This window comes from Toxorhynchites rutilus, chromosome 3, assembly GCF_029784135.1.
Source record: "Toxorhynchites rutilus septentrionalis strain SRP chromosome 3, ASM2978413v1, whole genome shotgun sequence".
NCBI classification, from domain to species: Eukaryota; Metazoa; Arthropoda; class Insecta; order Diptera; family Culicidae; genus Toxorhynchites; species Toxorhynchites rutilus.
The window spans coordinates 252,798,720-252,817,546 of NC_073746.1; the positions used below are offsets into that span (position 1 = coordinate 252,798,720).

At 40.0% G+C, this 18,827-nt stretch overlaps 2 protein-coding genes across 2 annotated transcripts in view; both read right to left on the reverse strand.

The window, feature by feature from the left end:
• The window catches only part of LOC129774920 (zinc finger SWIM domain-containing protein 7-like), a 73,003-nt gene that overhangs the window by 40,021 nt on the left and 14,155 nt on the right, over positions 1-18,827 (reverse strand). The window lies entirely within an intron of this gene.
• LOC129774921 (uncharacterized) lies at positions 3,776-4,528 on the reverse strand. Its single transcript, XM_055778999.1, has 2 exons — positions 4,170-4,528; positions 3,776-4,005 (listed from the first exon to the last, which is right to left on the reverse strand). The coding sequence occupies exons 1-2, from the start codon at positions 4,439-4,441 to the stop codon at positions 3,789-3,791; spliced, it is 489 nt and encodes a 162-aa protein (XP_055634974.1). The 5' UTR covers positions 4,442-4,528; the 3' UTR covers positions 3,776-3,788.

Sequence of the window (18,827 nt, forward strand, 5' to 3'; positions counted from 1 at the left end):
TCCAAAAAATCATATAATTTTTTATTATACTCATAAGTTCTTTAATTCTTCAACTCTTTATTTTTTTATTTATTTAAATCATTAGTATTTTTATATCTTTCAATTCATTAATTCATAACTTTTTCTATCCTTCCCGCCGTCGCAATCGAAGTTCTTTAAAGAATACGCTCGATGGTTTACGAAATTATTCGCAGGTCCGATTGGTTTCTGATTGCTCTCGGTGACCTTCTCAAGTTTCCTAAAGATCTCCATAACTACGAATGGGGTTGAATGAAGACTACGCGTGTCGAACAACGGATTATAGGTCCGATTGTTTTTAAACAGGTTTTATGGTTACCTTCTCAGGTTTCCCTCAGTAAATTCTCCATCGTCGTAGTTGGGTTGCGAGAAAAAAGTGCGATGGGTACGATGCGAAAAGAATCGTTAGAATACCACTTTGGCTAAAAAGTTCCCGGAATTTATGCAGAAAATGAAACATACAAGATTATACATCAATATCGATATTGTCCCCTTCAAAGTACTCCCCATCGACTGCAACAAACTTACACCAGCGCTCCAATCCTCGGAACATTTATTATATTAAATTTGCGGTATGGCCATCAGCGCCATCTTCGATTTTATCTCATCTCGGGTGCTGAAACGTAGTTTCTTGAGTCGTTCGAATAGGAAAACGTCGCAGGGAGCCAAATTAGGTGAATTCGGAGGTTGCTGAATGGTATTCGTTTCGTTTTTAGTCAAATATTCACGAATAATGATTGATTTTGCAAATTGTACAAAATTAAGGCATGCACAATAGCAAATGTACCCAATACAGCGTAACTTTTAGAAGTGTAAAACTGTCACACTACAATTTTTATAGAATTTCAATGACATATGTGCCAAACTACAAAATAAAATAAATATAAAAAAGGGTGACTGAAAGCGCCACACGGTATTGATTCCGGGAACTTTTTGATCAAGATGGTATATGGGAGTTCAAATAATGTTATAGGGTTTCCTTCTCAGGATACCGAAAAATAATTTCTGCCGTGTGTAGTGACATATAAGATTTTCAGATTTTCGTTTCGTAGAGTAGTCGTTAATTCGCGTTTATATAATCACATCACTTTCCGCAGTGAATCCTGATTCTTACCTCTCCCACTAACAACTATCCCCACCATGATAAGAGCTAGGGAACCACGCTATAGAGGCGACCCTTCTGGCCTTCGGACGGCGAAAATCATACTAACATTCCTTTCCTTCCCCCTGGTGACTGTAAGGACGTGGCCGGCGTCGTTATTGACCATTTAAAGCTCGAATCACCGAAAACTACGAATTGTTGCGAGCGACAAAGTTGCTAAGCGAAGTGGTATCCGTTCCCTGTCGATGGATGAAATCGTGATCATATTCGAAGATAGAGAACAATTCCGTGAAATATTCTCCGAGCGTATTTGCAGAATCTGCAGGATCACTGAGGGGGGTTATACCGTCCACTTGAAGAATGGGATTGTGTGGCCTTCTATTTCCCTTAAGCGCGGTCACTCTGCGCGAAAGATCCATAGAGAATTGGTTCTCGTTGATAGACTTCAAGAAACAGTCCAACAGTCTAACTAACAAGTCTAACTTCCTGTTCATGTCAGTTTCCTTTATCGGGTCTTCGACTGGTAGTCGTTTTGTCGCAAGCTAAAACATTTTCCGCTTCATGACCTTCTTTTTAATGTCCCTGGACCACCAACACAGCACTCTTATACCCGAAGTGATTCTAGTTCTTAGAATGGAGGCTTTGGTCGCCTTTATGATGGTTTCATTGGAAGTGGCAATAGTGGTTGAATTGTCTCTAGATAGCAAGAAGTCGGAGGATGTTTGGAAAACTACCCAGTTAGCTCTTTTAAAGATTCATCTGAGTTTACGAGTCGTAAGCGGCGGGCTGTTGAAGCTGATGGTTATCGGGTGAAGGTCGCTGCCATGAAGGTCGTCGGCTTTGTTTCACCCTAGCCTACCCACCAAGTCGAGACTGGCTGCTGAAATATCAATGGATATGTTCCTGGTACCTCTGCGGAAAGCATCCGTGCCGTCATTTAAGACCGGGAGCTCCAACCCCCAGAGTTCGGCGGTAATATTCCCCCTGACATCTGATGTTTGCATTCCACAGCTGCGGTGATGAGCATTGAAGTCCACCAAGATGATTTTTTGGTTCTCCAAGCCTTATAACGTCTCAAGCAGCAGATGATGGTCACCGGATTCGGGGTCTCGATTCGAACTACTATTATTGACAGGTCAGCGGAAATTTGTTTCCGCAAATGGGGAATGATGGGGAAGCTCGGTTTATCTCTTGGAGCACGATGAAAGACGGACACAGCACTCGGTCAAGGATCTCCAGTTCTCCCAAGTTGTTGTACAGCCCAGTTGATGTTACAGGGCGAGATTGATGGGCAGACTTTGCTACTGATGGGCGGTGTAGAGGAGAATCGGAGGTTTAGTGGTACTGACTATGACGATTCCCTGTGGAATCTCACTGACAATAACAGGACGCAGACCGTGTTTCGACTGACATAGGCGAAACAGACCTGGCAAGAGCTTCCAGTGGAGTGGTTGTGGCGACTTGGTCCTGGCGTCGAAACGAGCGGATTGGGATATCGGCTATGAATTATGCTATGTCGTCAGCTTTAAGGACCGCAGTGGCAAGGATGGGCGGTATTGTCGAACGAGACAGTGGTGACTGGAAGTGAAAGTCTCAGCCAGTGTTTCATTTCGATTTGAAAAAACTGCTGCTGAATCATATTCGAGAAGGCCATGGTGAACAAGCCGTTACTCAGAATACGTGTGAACGATGGTTCCAGATGGAGAGACAAAAACATGTGGGAATTGTATTGTCTCGTTACTGGACTGAAAAGTAGATAGATTTTGTTGATCTCAAGTACGAATAATCCTGAGTAGATCCATGGGTAGATGAAGACGATTAGCGGCTTGAAAAATGAGAGTAAAACACAAAATCTTTTTCCTTTCCTATGACTCTATCGCATACATCAAAATTGGATCGCAACACTATTAAATTACTCATGCTTGGCTACATTACATTACCACTAGTTTGTACTGATGGGTCAAATCTTTGCTGAGCATCGCTTTGGTCCATAAAAAGATGAAAATTTTTCAGCAAAAGTGAGACATTACTGACGTGGTGATTATAAATTGCTCGGAAGATTGATAAATGTATAATTGCAATAGTTTTTATTTATGTTTATCATTTTTCCAAATTATGGGATTTATAAGTAAAATTTACACCTAATATTTGACGAGATTTTTTCTGAAAGAATTATGTCTAAACTCACTCAATTATTTTCTATTATATGTATGCATAAAAAAATTCCACACAAAATTCTATATCAGAAATAGTTATTGAAGTTACTATTCAATGACTATTTTTCCGTATAATATTTTTATGTATTGAATGTTATGTAGTTTATTGAGAATTTTTTGCCGCCACTATCCGTTACAATTAAACAAAGTGTATTATTCATCTTTGCTCATTTTCTGTTGGATTATTTCTGACACAACGAGAGTCAATCTTAAGAGCCAGGGTGGTGACACTATTTTTAAAACCTACCAACATACAAGTTGGAACGGAAAGTTCTGTGTTCTTCATGTACCAAAGAGTTTTACTGGGAGATGTTTTAAGTAGTGAATCAGAGGTAGATAGGAAACAAAAAAAAACACACCAAAAGGGCTTTAACAACTGAGAAAATGTTCCTCTCGATCACCCAAGTTTCGATTTAAAAATGATATCAGCACAGCCAAATTTCGTAAAAAGTTTATTCAAAAGTCATTGATTCTACAATCGATTCTGGATCTTCCAGACGTATCCTGTAGTTCTTCCTGCTGTAAAACTTTTTCCTAAAACCACAAAGTTTGCATTCCACTTCGACGTAGCTGAGTTTTTTGTGCCGATAATCAGTGTAGTTTGCCGTTGAGGTCGGACTTAACACTACTCCACATCTCACACACAAGGTCCGTTTAATAGCGGGTTCTCTGTATCAAAAATATGATATGGTAAAATTATTTCTTGTTGAGTGGATTCAATTTATAATTTTGTTATGTGGATTTAAAATACACGAAATTAGATGGTTAAAACTGATTTTTATTTTTATTTAGTTTTATCATAAACATTGTAGTACTGGCGGAACAATACTCACATCCGAAGAACGGCTTTTTTGCCAACAGATTTCATCAGTTTGCCATAGGTTCCGGACAGCACAGGGACAGATTCTGCCATCAGTGCTGCGGCCTGATACAAAAAATTCATACGTTCGTAGATATCACGTCCGGGACATAGCCGTGCTTGCTTCTTGGTGTTGTTTGTATTGCCATTATTGCTTTTATTATCGTTGTTTTTGGCTTTATCTTTTGGATTTGTGCCCTTTGTTATATCCACTTTATTAGGATTAATTTTATTGTCGGAAGACATAATTTTATTTTAAGAGTTGTAAGACTATTGTAAACGGAAAAGGAACACCAACTCAAATGAAACGAACAAAACAAAACTGATTACTGTCAATGTTCAAAATAAACCAAAGCACGTAGAATAGAAGGTAAGGAAAACTTGCTGTGTATACACACGTAGAGCGCATGTGTTACACACACGAAGAAGTTAGTAATGAAAAAATCCTCAATTCGTTCGAAGTTCTGAAAATTTTTCAATATTTCTCGATTTTAAAAGTTCTGAAAATCGTAAAAAGCGGCAAAATCGCAAGTCAAGCCGACGATAAACACGATAGTGTACCGCATTTTCGCTGTAGGTAAGGTTTTATGTGATGTTTTATCGATTTAATACTGAACAATTTTTGTTTATGTCAGCAAAATGTCGAAGTGCCACGTGTCGGAGCAAAATAATTTTGAATAGTAGCAGAACATTTAACACATAATTCCAATGGTTTCACACGCAATCCCAATTCTATACTTTTACTTTACTCCATTTCTTCTTGCGGAAGTACAAAATATTAATTTGCAATCACTTCAGAAGATGACCCGGGATGGAGGAAAAGTTTTTTATCGTTTTCCAAAAACGCCAAAACGTGTTTGTGAGAGAAGAGGAAGGCACACGTAAATAGATCAATTCACCTATCAGACTGTGTGGCGCTTCATTGACACGAGTCTTTGAATACATTTGAAAAAAATAACAATTCAATACTAAAGTAAAATGTGTGAACGATATGTTCCGATGAAGGAAGGAAGGTATTGAATTAGAGAGACTTTAAACTCTGAGAGTTCATTCGTCTCTATGTTCCGATGAACAATTGCAGATATAAATATATATAGAAGGTGCATTTGCATATGAAGTAAAATTGTAGTTATACGCGAGCCTAACATGAACAAATTTATAACACATGCGAATTGGGGCTCTTTTGGTATTAACAAGTTCTTCCGCATAGTAACCCGATGTTGATAATTCCTTAATATTTTCCTTCGTTGATCGTATTGTTTTCACATATTCACATTGGAGAGCCTTAACCCTTCTCTTCGTTGGCCGAGGCATTTTGATTGAATGTAATACTTTTCCGTTTACTATTTTTGTAGGCATAGGCAGCCGTGGCAGTGTTTCGAGCTCTGCAATACAATTTTCTCACCCAATGTTAAAGTTGCTAAAACTTACATTATAGACCCATTAAACGTAAAAATAATAATTGTATTGATATCAACACAATTTTATTCTATTGGTTTTCATGACATGAAACGCTATGACTCAGGAATAACATTTTATTGAGTGGTTTTTAGAGCTGTTTCGATGATGTTGTCTGGCATCAGTATCGAAAAAAGAACGATGCTTCCACCAATACAAACAAAACCATTGCCGAAAATTGAAAATTTAACTTATAGCGAATTCGTTTTTAAAACTGAGTCAGTGCCAAACTGACTCTGTAATAAAAAAACGTTTTCAGTTTCACGAATGCGTTGGTTTGTTGGTGTACGTTATAAAGTCTGATTTGTTTATATTTACGACGGCAAATGTACAGTGTCGACGTCTGGTGGTGAGATTAGTGCTTGGGAGGTAAATTGTTCTCCATCAGATCAGAAGGGCCAAGTGCAGTGTAAACATATAAAAGTTTGAATGAAAATTTATACTTCATATTGTTCGATTACCTAACACATGTAGTTCTGACACTCACTTAACCATTTGTCGATGCATTTCCTGTTTGTTCCACAAATAATTACTATTATAATATAAAATCATCATTAGACACAGTTTTCGTTCAATATGTTTTTGCGATATCGGAAAAATCCTCTTATTTAATCACATAAAATAAATATTCGATACGTTAAAGTAAATTTTCATTCATAATTTTGATTTTGAAATTTATTCCACCTGAATATCCATCATTATTTTCACCTCCCAATGAAAGCACACGTAGCTTAATGCCGTCTACTCTACTACTCTACAATAATACAAAAGCAAAAGCAGCAGGTTTTCCATTTTCATAGTCTTTATTTTTAGATTTTCCAAAATAATATTCGGAACTTGACAGTTCAGTATAGTTGTATTGGTGAACCCGAGTGCCAACCCGTGAAACATCTCAGTGCGAAACTAACAGTTTTCGGGGCGAACTAGTGCGACACTGAGTGCGAAACTGAGTGAATAAAAAAACGTTTTGACAGCAGTTAGTGCGGCACTGGGGTTGAAACTGAACAAAAACGAATTCGCTATTAATACAGTGCGAAAGCAGATGAAAATTTAATATCTTGTGAGCAATCGATTAGAGTTTGGTTGATATTACTTGATGGGAAGTGTGCGAAAACGATCATCTTCACACTGTTTTGCAAAATTATTGATTTTCGGGCGATGGGTGAGGGAGGGAGATGAAAGAAATGAGCGCCATTGTGGCAATCATTTGTGGCTAGCTTCCACCTTCACCTTAAAGTGATCTCACTACGGTTGAGCGCTTCAAACCGAAACCAATGAAAGCGTCACGATAACTCTTGATGGATGCTTGAGTAAAAAAGAAAAAACAGCAGTGTGGGACTTAATCTTTCATTATATTACCAACTAGCTGACCCGACTAACTTCGTCCGGCCCAAAATAGATTTTTTGATTTGAATACTTTCAAACATCCACGTTTTCTTACTAAGTGAACGTTGGTGAGTCCAATTACTGAACTCTTCATTGATTGATTACCCTTTGACCCTTTACAATTTCCTTTTACGATAAATTGTCTAGTACTTCTACACAAATTCGTCCTTATAATATACAATTATATTCACAATTCTCGTTCAAGATTTGGAAATAACATGTTTCTCCGTTGCATGGAATACATGTTTGATACGGAGAATATCACAAAATAAAGACAGCTCAAATCGGACCATTCCTTCTTCGGGTTTAGGGCACACCAACACATTTGGCCTTCCATTTTTGATTATATAGATAGAAGATATAGGAATGCGTTATTCCGTCTGAAAATCCTTTTCCACTTTCGAACAAATATCAATTTCGTTAGCGTCAACATCAAATGGACTAACAACGCTTAGCTAATTGTAGAACATATGGGAATTCAATTTTCCGATTTTTCCGACCTTCCTTCAGAGTTTTCCGAAAATTTTCTGGTTTTTCTTTCCACTATATTGATCTACGGGAAGACAACAAAATAAAGAAGGCTAAAATCAGACCATTCCTTTCTCGGGTTTTGCGCTTACCAACACATTTGGCCTTCCATTTTTATTTATAGATATAAGATATGGAAATGCGTTATTTCGCCTGAAAAAATATCGAATGGACTAACAACGCTTATTATGATGTAATTTTCGAACATGTGGGAATTCAATTTTCCGACTTTCTTTCAGGATTTTCCGAACATTTTCCGATTTTTCTCTCCGCTTAGATATAGGATATGAGAATGCGTTATTTCGTCTGAAAATCCATTTCTACTTACGAACAAAGATCAATTTCGATAGCGCAAACATCGAATGGATTAACAATGCTTATTATGATGTAATTTTCGAACATGTGGGAATTCAATTTTCCGATTTTTCCGACCTTCCTTCAGAGTTTTCCGAAATTTTTCTGGTTTTTCTTTCCACTATATTGATCTACGGGAAGAGACGAATAAAGGGTGTGTCACATCAAATTGCATCACGGAAAAAACGCTGTAGAAATTTGTGCTGTAGAATTTAGGAATTATATCTTCAGCTTTCGCTTATAATCAGATAAAAGTGTATAAATCATGTTGGCCATGCTTCACTGTCAATTTTTCGTAAATTTGGAAAAATGTCGTCGAACGAAAAAGAGCGTCGTGAATTAATCCTGCGCACTCATTTCGAGAATCCGGAGTTGTCACATCGAGACATCGGTAAGATGCTGGGAATCGTCCAATCCACGGTCAGAAGAGTACTAAAACGATACTTCGAGAACCTAACCATCGACCGGAAGGTGAAGAACGGCAAAATGGATGCTTCGTCAGTGAAAAAGATCACAAGCGCGTAGTTAAGCAGGTTAGACGTGATCCGAGAAGTTCGGTGACATCCCGGACCGAACTTTTCGGATCACGCCAATAAGCTGAATTTGTCAAGTTCATTCGTCCAGCGGACCAAGCAGCGGGAGGGCCTGCGTACATACAAGGTTCAGAAGGCTCCTAACCGCGACGAAAGGCAAAACATGGTGGGGAAGATGCGAGCCCGGAAGCTGTACACCGAAATGCTGACGAAGCCGCATTGCCTGGTAATGAACGACGAAACCTACGTCAAAGCGGACTTTCGTCAGCTGCCGGGCCTGTTGTTCTTCTCCGCAGAGGACAAATTCAGCGTTCCGGAGGAGATTCGCAAGCAGAAACTATCCAAGTTTGCCAAAAAGTACATGGTGCGGCAAGCGATCTGCTCTTGCGGAAAGCGGAGCGCCCCCTTCGTGATGACCGGCACGGTAAACGGGCAGGTTTACCTTAAGGAGTGCCTACAGAAGCGCTTACTACCACTATTGAAGCAGCACGAGGGCCCGACCATCGTCTGGCCGGATCTCGCTTCGTGCCACTATCCAAAGGACGTGTTGGAGTGGAACGAAGCCAACGGGGTCACCTTCGTGCCAAAGGAAATGAACCCGCCCAACGCGCCGGAGCTTCGCCCAATAGAGAAATATTGGACGATTATGAAGCAGGCCCTCCGGAAGAACCCAAAAGTTGTCAAATCGGAGGCGGACTTCAAGAGAAAATGGATTTCTGTTCAAAAAAAACTACAACCTGACGTTGTACAGAACCTTATGGACGGGGTAAAGAGGAAGGTGCGAGCATACGGGCTTGGGCTCGAAGTATGAATAAAAAGAAAATGCCAAAAGTTGTTTATTAGTTTTTATTTTACTGTCTAAAATTTTCAAAAGGATCGATCTACTGGGCGAATTTCTACAGCGTTTTTTCCGTGATGCAATTTGATGTGACACACCCTTTTCAACAAAATTAAGAAGGCTAAAATCAGACCATTCCTTTCTCGGGTTTTGCGTTTACAAACACATTCGGCCTTCCCTTTTATTTATAGACTAGCTGACCCGGCAAATTTCGTCCCGCCCTAAAATTTGTTTTTTGACATCCGGCGATCCTTTTTTTGGTATAGATAGAAAAAGATATAGGAGTGCGTTTCATCACATTAAAATACATTTCCAGTTTCGAACAAAGATCAATTTCGCTAGCGCACACATCAAATGGACTAACAGCACTTGTCACTATGTAATTGTAGAACATATGGGAATTTAATTTTCCGAATTTTCCCTTTTTCCTTCAGAGTTTTCCGAAAATTTTCAATTGTCATGTTTGGAGGGGTGTCACACCATCATAGAAACATTTCTCATACCCAAAAACCCTCACATCCCAAATTGTGCTTGATTAGTTCTCGAGTCATACAGAAGTTTGTGTTTCGTTGTATGGCAGCCCACCCTTAGAGAGCGGGTGGAGTGTCTCCCCACCGTAAAAACATTTATTGCACCCTAAAACCTCTACATGCCAAATTTGGTTTCATTAATGGATAGCTGTTAATTCTCGAGTAATGCATAAATTTGTGTTTTATTTGTATGGCAACCTCCCCCACCCATGTTAACGTGAGTGGAAGTATAAATTAGCATTTTCCAAGTGCCATAACCGGAAACCGGAAGCGATAGTCATCTGAGGAGAACTCTACAATTTGCACTTCATTTCGTCTTCACCATGAAGTGCCGTTCGTGATCAGGCCCTATGAAGTGATAGTATTAGAATTAAAATCAATTCCTTATGGTTTAAGAAAAGAGATTTAAACACAAGTTAAAAAGTCGTCTGTGCTGTCAGATATATTTTATGTCATTAATACAAATGATTTTTGTCTCCATATTGGACGAAAACCCCATGATATTGTAAATTTTCTCGTACGACCTCTGATAAATATATTTTCCGCCAAATAAAATATGGTGCCAGTTTTCACTAGAGACATTAGTGGCCAAATGGTTGCGCATCCGCTTACTAAGCGAACGAGTAACATGCCTTAAATGTATTCTGAAAGTCAAGCTCTAGAATACGCGTTGCAAGTTGGAAGGAATTTCATGGATTGAAAATCACCCAACCAAAACGGGAAACGATCCCGAGTCCCGGCATGACAACGTGTGACATTAACCACTCGTTCACAGGAGCACTGCGTTACGAGTTGCATATTTTAAAACGTTTCTGAAATCGAAGAGTTATGAAAGTAGCCGATAGCTTTCGCTCGATCGATGCGACTGATTTTCTCGATATTCATAATTGAAAAATAGAGCTAACGAACAATATCCTGATCGACTCGAATTACATAATAGAGTGCTGTATATATTTTTCTAGATTTTTTGCCCGGATTCAAAAATCACTCCAAGCTCCCTAGGGATCTCAGGAATGTCGCTACCTATTGGTAGTAGTATCAAAAGAAAGGAGTTATAGCGCTGGCAATTTGGTTGTATGGTATTCCTGCCCTCATTCTAGAGTTTTTATTCAATTCTACGCCCTACTTAACAAATACTAAATTCGTACGTAGATATTCTATTTCTCCAGCAACTCACTAGAATCGTCCAAATATGTGGATAAAGAAGCCCTGAAATACAAAGAGCCCCAGAGGCGAGTAAAACTAGAACATTAATGCTATGTTCTCATTGCAGCGAGACGTCAGTGTGTAATCTGAATCAGCTGTAATCAGCATAAATGTTCCAATCGAGCGGTTGAATTCTAGGTTGTCTAAGGTACATATTTGCTGAAAATGCCACATTTCAAGAAATACAGATGCAATACAGCTTAAGTGTGGAACGTTCAAAATTTGGTCAACTGAATGATGGATGCTCAATTATCATAACCCTCGCAATATCCCAGAGATCCGTCCTATAGAGAGATATAGGGCCATCGTCTAGCGGAAGAAGCCTCTGATGGAGGGTGTTGAGCGAAAAAACTTGAGTGTATATTATGCGTTATTGGTGTTTATTCAAAGAAAAAAACATAAAAAATAATAACTCTAGAAAATATTTTTTTCTTTAACTTCATTCAGTTTTGATAGTCATTTAATTCAGCCACTTCATTGATGCTTGGTCTGTCAGACTTATGCGCGAGTATAGGAAGGTTAAAGGAAAACAAAGTGATTTTTGAAATACAAAATTCAACCAAACTACCGTGAAGTAGTATATGGGTACTCAGCTCACTCAGCTAAGGCAATATTCAACGTTTGTGTACTCTAAAAATTACTGCTTACGCGTATATAATGTCCTTAATTTACTACTTGCTTGGAATTTGTTCCACTACTGATAAACATACGGATGAGAGCGTTGCTGTATTTAAACCACCTATAATGATGGAAAATATTTTGCACCTTTTGGTCCTAATTCCAACCGCAAAAACGTCATTTTCCTAATTCCGTTAATTGGTGTTCCTAATTCCAATAATCAAATTGTTATAATAATGAATCGTTTTGAATAGTAGATTCGATAATGATTTAGGTTGTAAACAAGTCAAATGAGCCGAAATCAATAATCGAATGAATTACAGTATTAATATGTCGTTTATGTATTGGCAACACAACTTGTGATGAAGATGCTTTACTGGATTTTCCAATAAGACCTGAATAATTAACAGCACCAGGATCTAACGTATATAATCCACATCGCCGGAAACCGTTGATCAATGTCTATTATAGGTTCGTCATTCTATCCACAGCTTTTGGGTGTTCTGAAAAAGCTGACGTCCAGCAGTTAAATGATTTGAGTGGAATTTTGTGGAAGATGAACCAGGATTATGTTTTTTCTCCGTGCATTGCAGCATCGTCTCATAAGAGACATGTGACTTATGTCAATTTTGAAAGAGAGTATTAGGGAACTTTATAACTCGCTCAGCTTTTGAGACGTGCAGACGTATTTTATCGATTGCGCTTATCACAAAGTAAAGCATCCACCGTTGAAAGTTTCTTTATTTTACTGCCGCGTCGCGCGATAAGTGTTCCGCGATGAGGCGAGAAAACACATTTAAAATCGATTACTCTCAACTCGTCGTGAAGCCGTCAGTTGAGAAACTTTTTTGGTTTTTGTACATCGGTTCTCGGTTTAAAAAGAGAAGACATCAAACGACTTCAATGTCACAGAGGTGAAGGCTGTGCGTTCGTAAGGGTCAGTGACTTGGCGCTTGCACACAAAATCGTCGACGAACATGACGGGAAGCATGAATTGGAGAGTGAGGGGAAAAAACACAAACATCGAATCACATTGGAAGATGGTAGTGTTGAAGTGCGTGTTCACGACCTCCCCGAAGATGTATCGGAAAAAAAGATCGTAAATTTCCTAACGCAATTCGGTGAAGTAATCTTGATCCGCGAAGTGTCGTGGAGCGAAAACACCGAGGCCGAAGGCATACCACTCGGCATTTGGTCTGCTCGAATGCTAGTGAAGCAGAACATCGACTCGTGGGTCACTATCGACGGAGAACAGGCGTTTATTGTGTACAAGGGGCAGCTGCAATCCTGCCGCCACTGCAAAGAACAAGCGCACACAGGCATATCATGTGCCCAAAATAAGAAACTTCTATACCAGAAGAGTTACAACTCAGAAAATCAGCTGGGGCGAGACTAAGAGCCGCATGTAATCTTAGCTGGCGATTTCAACTGCGTGCTTCGAACCTGCGATTCAAGCAGCCCGAATGCGAGTCCCGCTCTCAAAGCAGTCATCCAACAATTACAGCTGCATGACGTATGGGAGAAACTGTGCCCTCGTGATAATGGCTTCACATACGTCTGTCGCAACGCTCAGTCGCGCCTAGACCGCATTTATGTCAGCAGTGGTTTGCGCGACCATTTGCGAGTAGCACACGCCCACGTTTGCTCATTCACGGACCACAAGGCACTGACACTCCGACTTTGCCTCCCCCATCTTGGTTCAGAGCATGGCCGTGGCTTTTGGTCTCTCAGACCATATCTTCTGACCGACGAAAATATTGCGGAATTCCAGTACAAGTGGCAGTACTGGACCCGTCAACGCAGAAATTATGACTCATGGGTTGAATGGTGGATCTTGTTCGCTAAACCAAAAATAAAACGTTTTTTCAAATGGAAGTCTCGAACCGTTTTCGATGCATTTCACAGCGAACATCAGCGTCTCTATAGTGAGCTACGGCAAGCTTACGACGGGTACTATCAGCATCCAGAAATGCTGACCACCATCAATCGTCTGAAAGGCGAAATGTTAGCACTTCAGCGACGTTTTTCTCACACATTCATGCGGATCAATGAAACGTACGTGGCAGGAGAACCCATTTCAATATTTCAGTTGGGGGGAAGGAGGAGAAAGAAAACTGTCATAACACAGCTGCAGACAGAGCAGGACGAAGCAATAACAGAGCCGCGAGCGATTGAAACGCACATGGTCACATATTTCTCGACCCTCTACTCAGAAGAAGCGAGTGGAAATAATGAGAACAGTTTTGTCTGCTAAAGTGTTATTCCACCAAACGACGAAACGTGCATGAGTGAAATTACGACGGCAGAAATCTGGTCTGCAATAACAGCGAGCGCACCACGAAAATCTCCTGGCTGTGATGGTATACCGAGAGAGTTCTACCACCGCATGTTCGACGTCATCCACCGCGAGCTGAACCTGTTGCTAAACGAGGCGCTCAGCGGCACTATTCCTCCAGCTTTCGTAGAAGGTATCATCGTGCTTGTTAAGAAGAGAGGCGGTGACCATACGGCTCGATCATATCGTCCCATTACACTACTAAACAACGACTACAAGCTCTTGTCTCGGATCCTCAAATCCAGATTGGAACGAGTGATGAGAGAACACCACGTGCTAAGCGATGGGTAGAAATGCTCGAACTCAGAGCACAACATCTTCCAAGCCACTCTTGCTTTGAAGGATCGGATAGCGAGTCTCCGTCATAATCGTCGTGCCGGAAAACTGATTAGTTTTGATCTCGATCATGCGTTCGATCGGGTTCGGCACTCTTTCCTCTTCGAGACCATGCGTGCGCTCGGATTTAACCATGATCTCATTGCTATACTCTCGCGCATCGCCAGTCGATCCACTTCTCGGCTGTTGATCAACGGTCATCTCTCTCGTTCTTTCGAGATACGAAGATCAGTACGACAGGGGGACCCGTTATCAATGCATCTCTTCGTACTGTATCTTCATCCGCTAGTCTACAGGCTCGAACGGGTGTGCGGCGACGATTTACTGGTGGCATATGCGGATGACATCAGTGTGATCGTCACATCTACGAGCAAAATTGAAACGATGAATGGGTTGTTTTCTCGCTTCGAGAGAACTGCCGGCGCCAAATTGAATTTGCGGAAAACGATCGCTGTTGATGTTGGGGTTAGCGAAGACGGAACTATAAACACTCAGTGGCTGCACACAGCTGAAGTGGTCAAAATTTTGGGTGTCACCTTCACAAACTCGATTCATTCAATGACAATGTTGAACTGGAATACGTTGGTGGGAAAATTTTCCCAACAAATGTGGCTGCAATCTCTGCGCACGCTGACGCTGCATCAAAAGGTGATCATGCTTAACACGTTTGGTACTTCTAAAATATGGTATCTTGCGTCCATCATACCACCTTTGGGAGTACATACGGCGAAAATAACACAAACGATGGGAAATTTTCTCTGGAGAGGCACAGTTGCTCGTGTCCCGATGATACAACTTACGCGCAGTAAGGAAAATGGAGGTCTGAAACTCCAACTACCAGCGCTGAAGACTAAATCGCTTGCAATCAACCGTCATCTACAAGAAATCGAATCCCTTCCTTTTTATAATTCCCTTCTTTCCCAAACAAATCCTCGACCACGAATCCCAATAGACCTTCCAGACCTAAAATTAATCCTTTCACATATATCCCAAATTCCCCACCAAATCCGACAAAACCCCACCGCTGATCAAATCCATCAGCATTTTTTGAATCAAACCGAAATACCAAGAGTGGAACGAAATAGCCCAGCAATAAACTGGCGGCGTACGTGGCGAAATATTGCGTCGAGGCAGCTTAGTTCAGCACAGCGGACAAATCTATACTTGCTCGTGAACGAGAAAATTGATCATCGTAAATTGTTATTCGTGATGCGACGAGTAGACAACGAGATTTGTTTAAACTGCGACAACCGAACTGTAGAAACACTCATTCACAAATTTTGCACTTGTGTTCGCGTTAGACCGGCTTGGACGGTATTTCAACAGAGGATCTCAGGCATCTTAGGTGGATGGAGGAGGCTCGATTTCGAGGACTTGGCTAAACCTGCTTTAGCAGGAATGAACGAATCGTGTAAAGTGAGAATTTTAAAACTTTTTAGTAATTATATCTGCTTCGTCAATAGATATAACGGTATAATTGATGTAGCTGAATTAAATTTTCATTTAGATGTAGAAGCTTAACGAATTGATGAACAAACCAAAATGTTGTAAAATTAAATTTGACAAATAAAACTATTTAACTATTCTTACAAAAAAAAAATAGTAGATTCGATAATGATTTAGGTTGTAAACAAGTCAAATGAGCCGAAATCAATAATCGAATGAATTACAGTATTAATATGTCGTTTATGTATTGGCAACACAGCTTGTGATGAAGATGCTTTACTGGATTTTCCAATAAGACCTGAATAATTAACAGCACCAGGATCTAAGGGTGAGTTTAGACTAGTGATATATTCATGTGAAGAAATATGATGAGATTTATAGAAATCGCATCAACCGTTTACACTTGTGTGAACTTCTAGAATGAATATATTCATATCTTCGGTGAATTTATTCACCTGAAGTAGAACTGTATCCAACTTTAGTGATTTCTCACCAGTGAGAAATTCACAAGCGTTTACATATGCTGAATTCATTCAAGTTATATATACTTCGAATAAGTGTATCATATTTATTCTCACCCGTTTACACCTATTTTCACGTGAATAAATCCATCTATAGCTATAGATCTCCCTAATGTAAACCCGCCATAACGTATATAATCCACATCGCCGGAAACCGTTGATCAATGTCTATTATAGGTTCGTCATTCTATCCACAGCTTTTGGGTGTTCTGAAAAAGCTGACGTCCAGCAGTTAAATGATTTGAGTGGAATTTTGTGGAAGATGAACCAGGATTATGTTTTTTCTCCGTGCATTGCAGCATCGTCTCATAAGAGACATGTGACTTATGTCAATTTTGAAAGAGAGTAATAGGGAACTTTATTTTCTGCTGGACAAGCCAAGGGTAAAAACATTCATGAGAAACATGAACAATCCGGGACATCCAACCCGATCCCGTTCCTGCTGCGTCCTAGCTTTCGGTCAAGCTCTGCCAGATTTCTTTTGGCATTCTGGATTTGTACGGGTATAGAAACAAAGTTGCCGCTAACTGCACGGCTGCGTTAACACAAAACAGGGCAGTGTAAGATTCTCAATCGGTGTTAACAGGTGTTAACTACCTTTGCCTGGACGTTTTTTTGGCCGGAACCAGCTATAACCAGTTTCTTTGTAGGTATTGTACGTACTAATGCACGATGCTTTGATAATACGCTTGGCACCCGTTTCAATATTCCTGGATGCCGTTCAATGAACCCATTTGTTGAATTACGAGCCGGTATCCCGTTTTTAAATGGATTGGAACGAGCTGATTTTCTCACTTAATATACTACGTTTAACAGTAATCTCTTTGTGTTAACGGGGAATCCAGCTTTTGTTTCGGCTAACAGCCATTCAACTATTCTTCTTTCTGTGACATCGAGAACGGTTGCTTTTCCAGGACGTGGTCTGGAATACTTTCCACACTTCTCGCGCAGTGTTGAATACGGGATTCCGTGCTTTCGAAAGGGAAATCCGGTTTTCGCCATTTTCACAACGTCTGCTATTTTCGACCTATCCTATTGCATGTGTTTCTGACCGGCGTTTGTTTTAGAGACCCCGCATACTACAGACTTTCTGTCAACCAACAGTTTGGTCGGGTCGGCCTTCTGGTGCAAAAACCGTCCCAACTGAATCGGAGTAATGTGCGCACATGCATACCTCTCAGTACTGATTAAGAAGCCGACCAAACTATCGGCCGACAAATCAGTCTGCAGTCTGCGGGGGCTCTTACTCATCGCAATATAGCAAATGAAATCTGTTGGGTGGAATAAAAAACAAGTAGAAATATGGGTGTCCTTGTTCCAGCCATGTTTATTTTGGTGATAACCCATCGAATTTGCAATGAAAAGATGTGGAAAAACTATTAAGTCAATGCAGCTAACCTGTACCGTTCAGTTTTTATTACTTTCCTGAGTATTTCAATAGATAACTGATCGAAATATGGGTGCCCTTGTTCCAGCCATGTTTATTTTGGTGATAACTGATCGAATTTGCAACGAAAAGATGTGGAAAAACTATTAAGTCAATGCAGCTAACCTGTATCGTTCAGTTTTTATTACTTTCCTGAGAATTTCAATCGATTACACTTTGTAAATTGATAACAACTGTGTACAATGCTCTTAGCCACTTTGCTAAGGAAAACAACAAAAGTGGCGGAAGACAGGTCGACGTACGATATTAGCTGAAATTTATATCGTTAAGCTTAACTAATAGTACTTTGTTGCCAATTTTTCAAATAATTATAGTTTTACAAGTATACACAAACATAATTTATCAGAAGAAATAAGATAGCTAGTGTGAAACACAGTATTTTATGTCAAGTGGGTGCAATTATGTGCTCCCGTGGCCGAGTGGTTAGCGTCATAACTAACATGCCGGGGGTTCGGGTTCAATTCCCGTTCTGGTCGGGGGAATTTTTCGTCAAAGAAATTTCCTCCGACTTGCACTGTGATCACGCGTATTCTAGAGCTTGCCACTCAGAATGCATTCAAGGCGTGTTATTTGGCATAGAAATCTCAACTAAGTACTAATAAAAATGACGCAAGTAATACTACGTTGAGACGGCGAAGTTCCTCTAGGAACGTTAGTGCCATTGAAGAAGAAGAAGAAGGGTGCAATTATGCACTGACTGATATAAGAGAGCTTCATGGTACACGTTTTTTTTTCGACCTCATTTTGATCGTTCAACTCTTCAACAATATAGAAATCCATGAACAGGGCGTATCTCTTTCTTTATTTTATTGAATACAAATAAAACAAAACCATGCCTACAAGTCTAAATCTTAAATTATACTTTGCTGTACAGATTGGATTCTTCAAGGAAAACTATAAGTTTTGTCTTTTCTTTAGTTTTCAGACACTTTTCGAGATTTCAAGTCGTGGGGCAAATCTCTAAAAAATACTGAAGAAGAATGTATGAATATCATTCGAATCTCTTAGTACTTTCTACGGGTAAAATATATGCCGAACGTTGAGGTCGCACCATTCGCACTCAGGCGAATCTAATCTTTCTAGCAGGAAGCCGTAA

What these genes read in the sequence shown, in the direction of transcription:
- LOC129774921 (XM_055778999.1), bottom strand. Translation starts at nt 4,441, where the DNA reads ATGTCTTCCGACAATAAAATTAATCCTAATAAAGTGGATATAACAAAG. An exon ending in AAAAAAGCCGTTCTTCGGAT is followed by an intron (nt 4,006 to 4,169) that starts GTGAGTATTGTT and finishes TTTTTGATACAG; the next exon opens with AGAACCCGCTATTAAACGGA.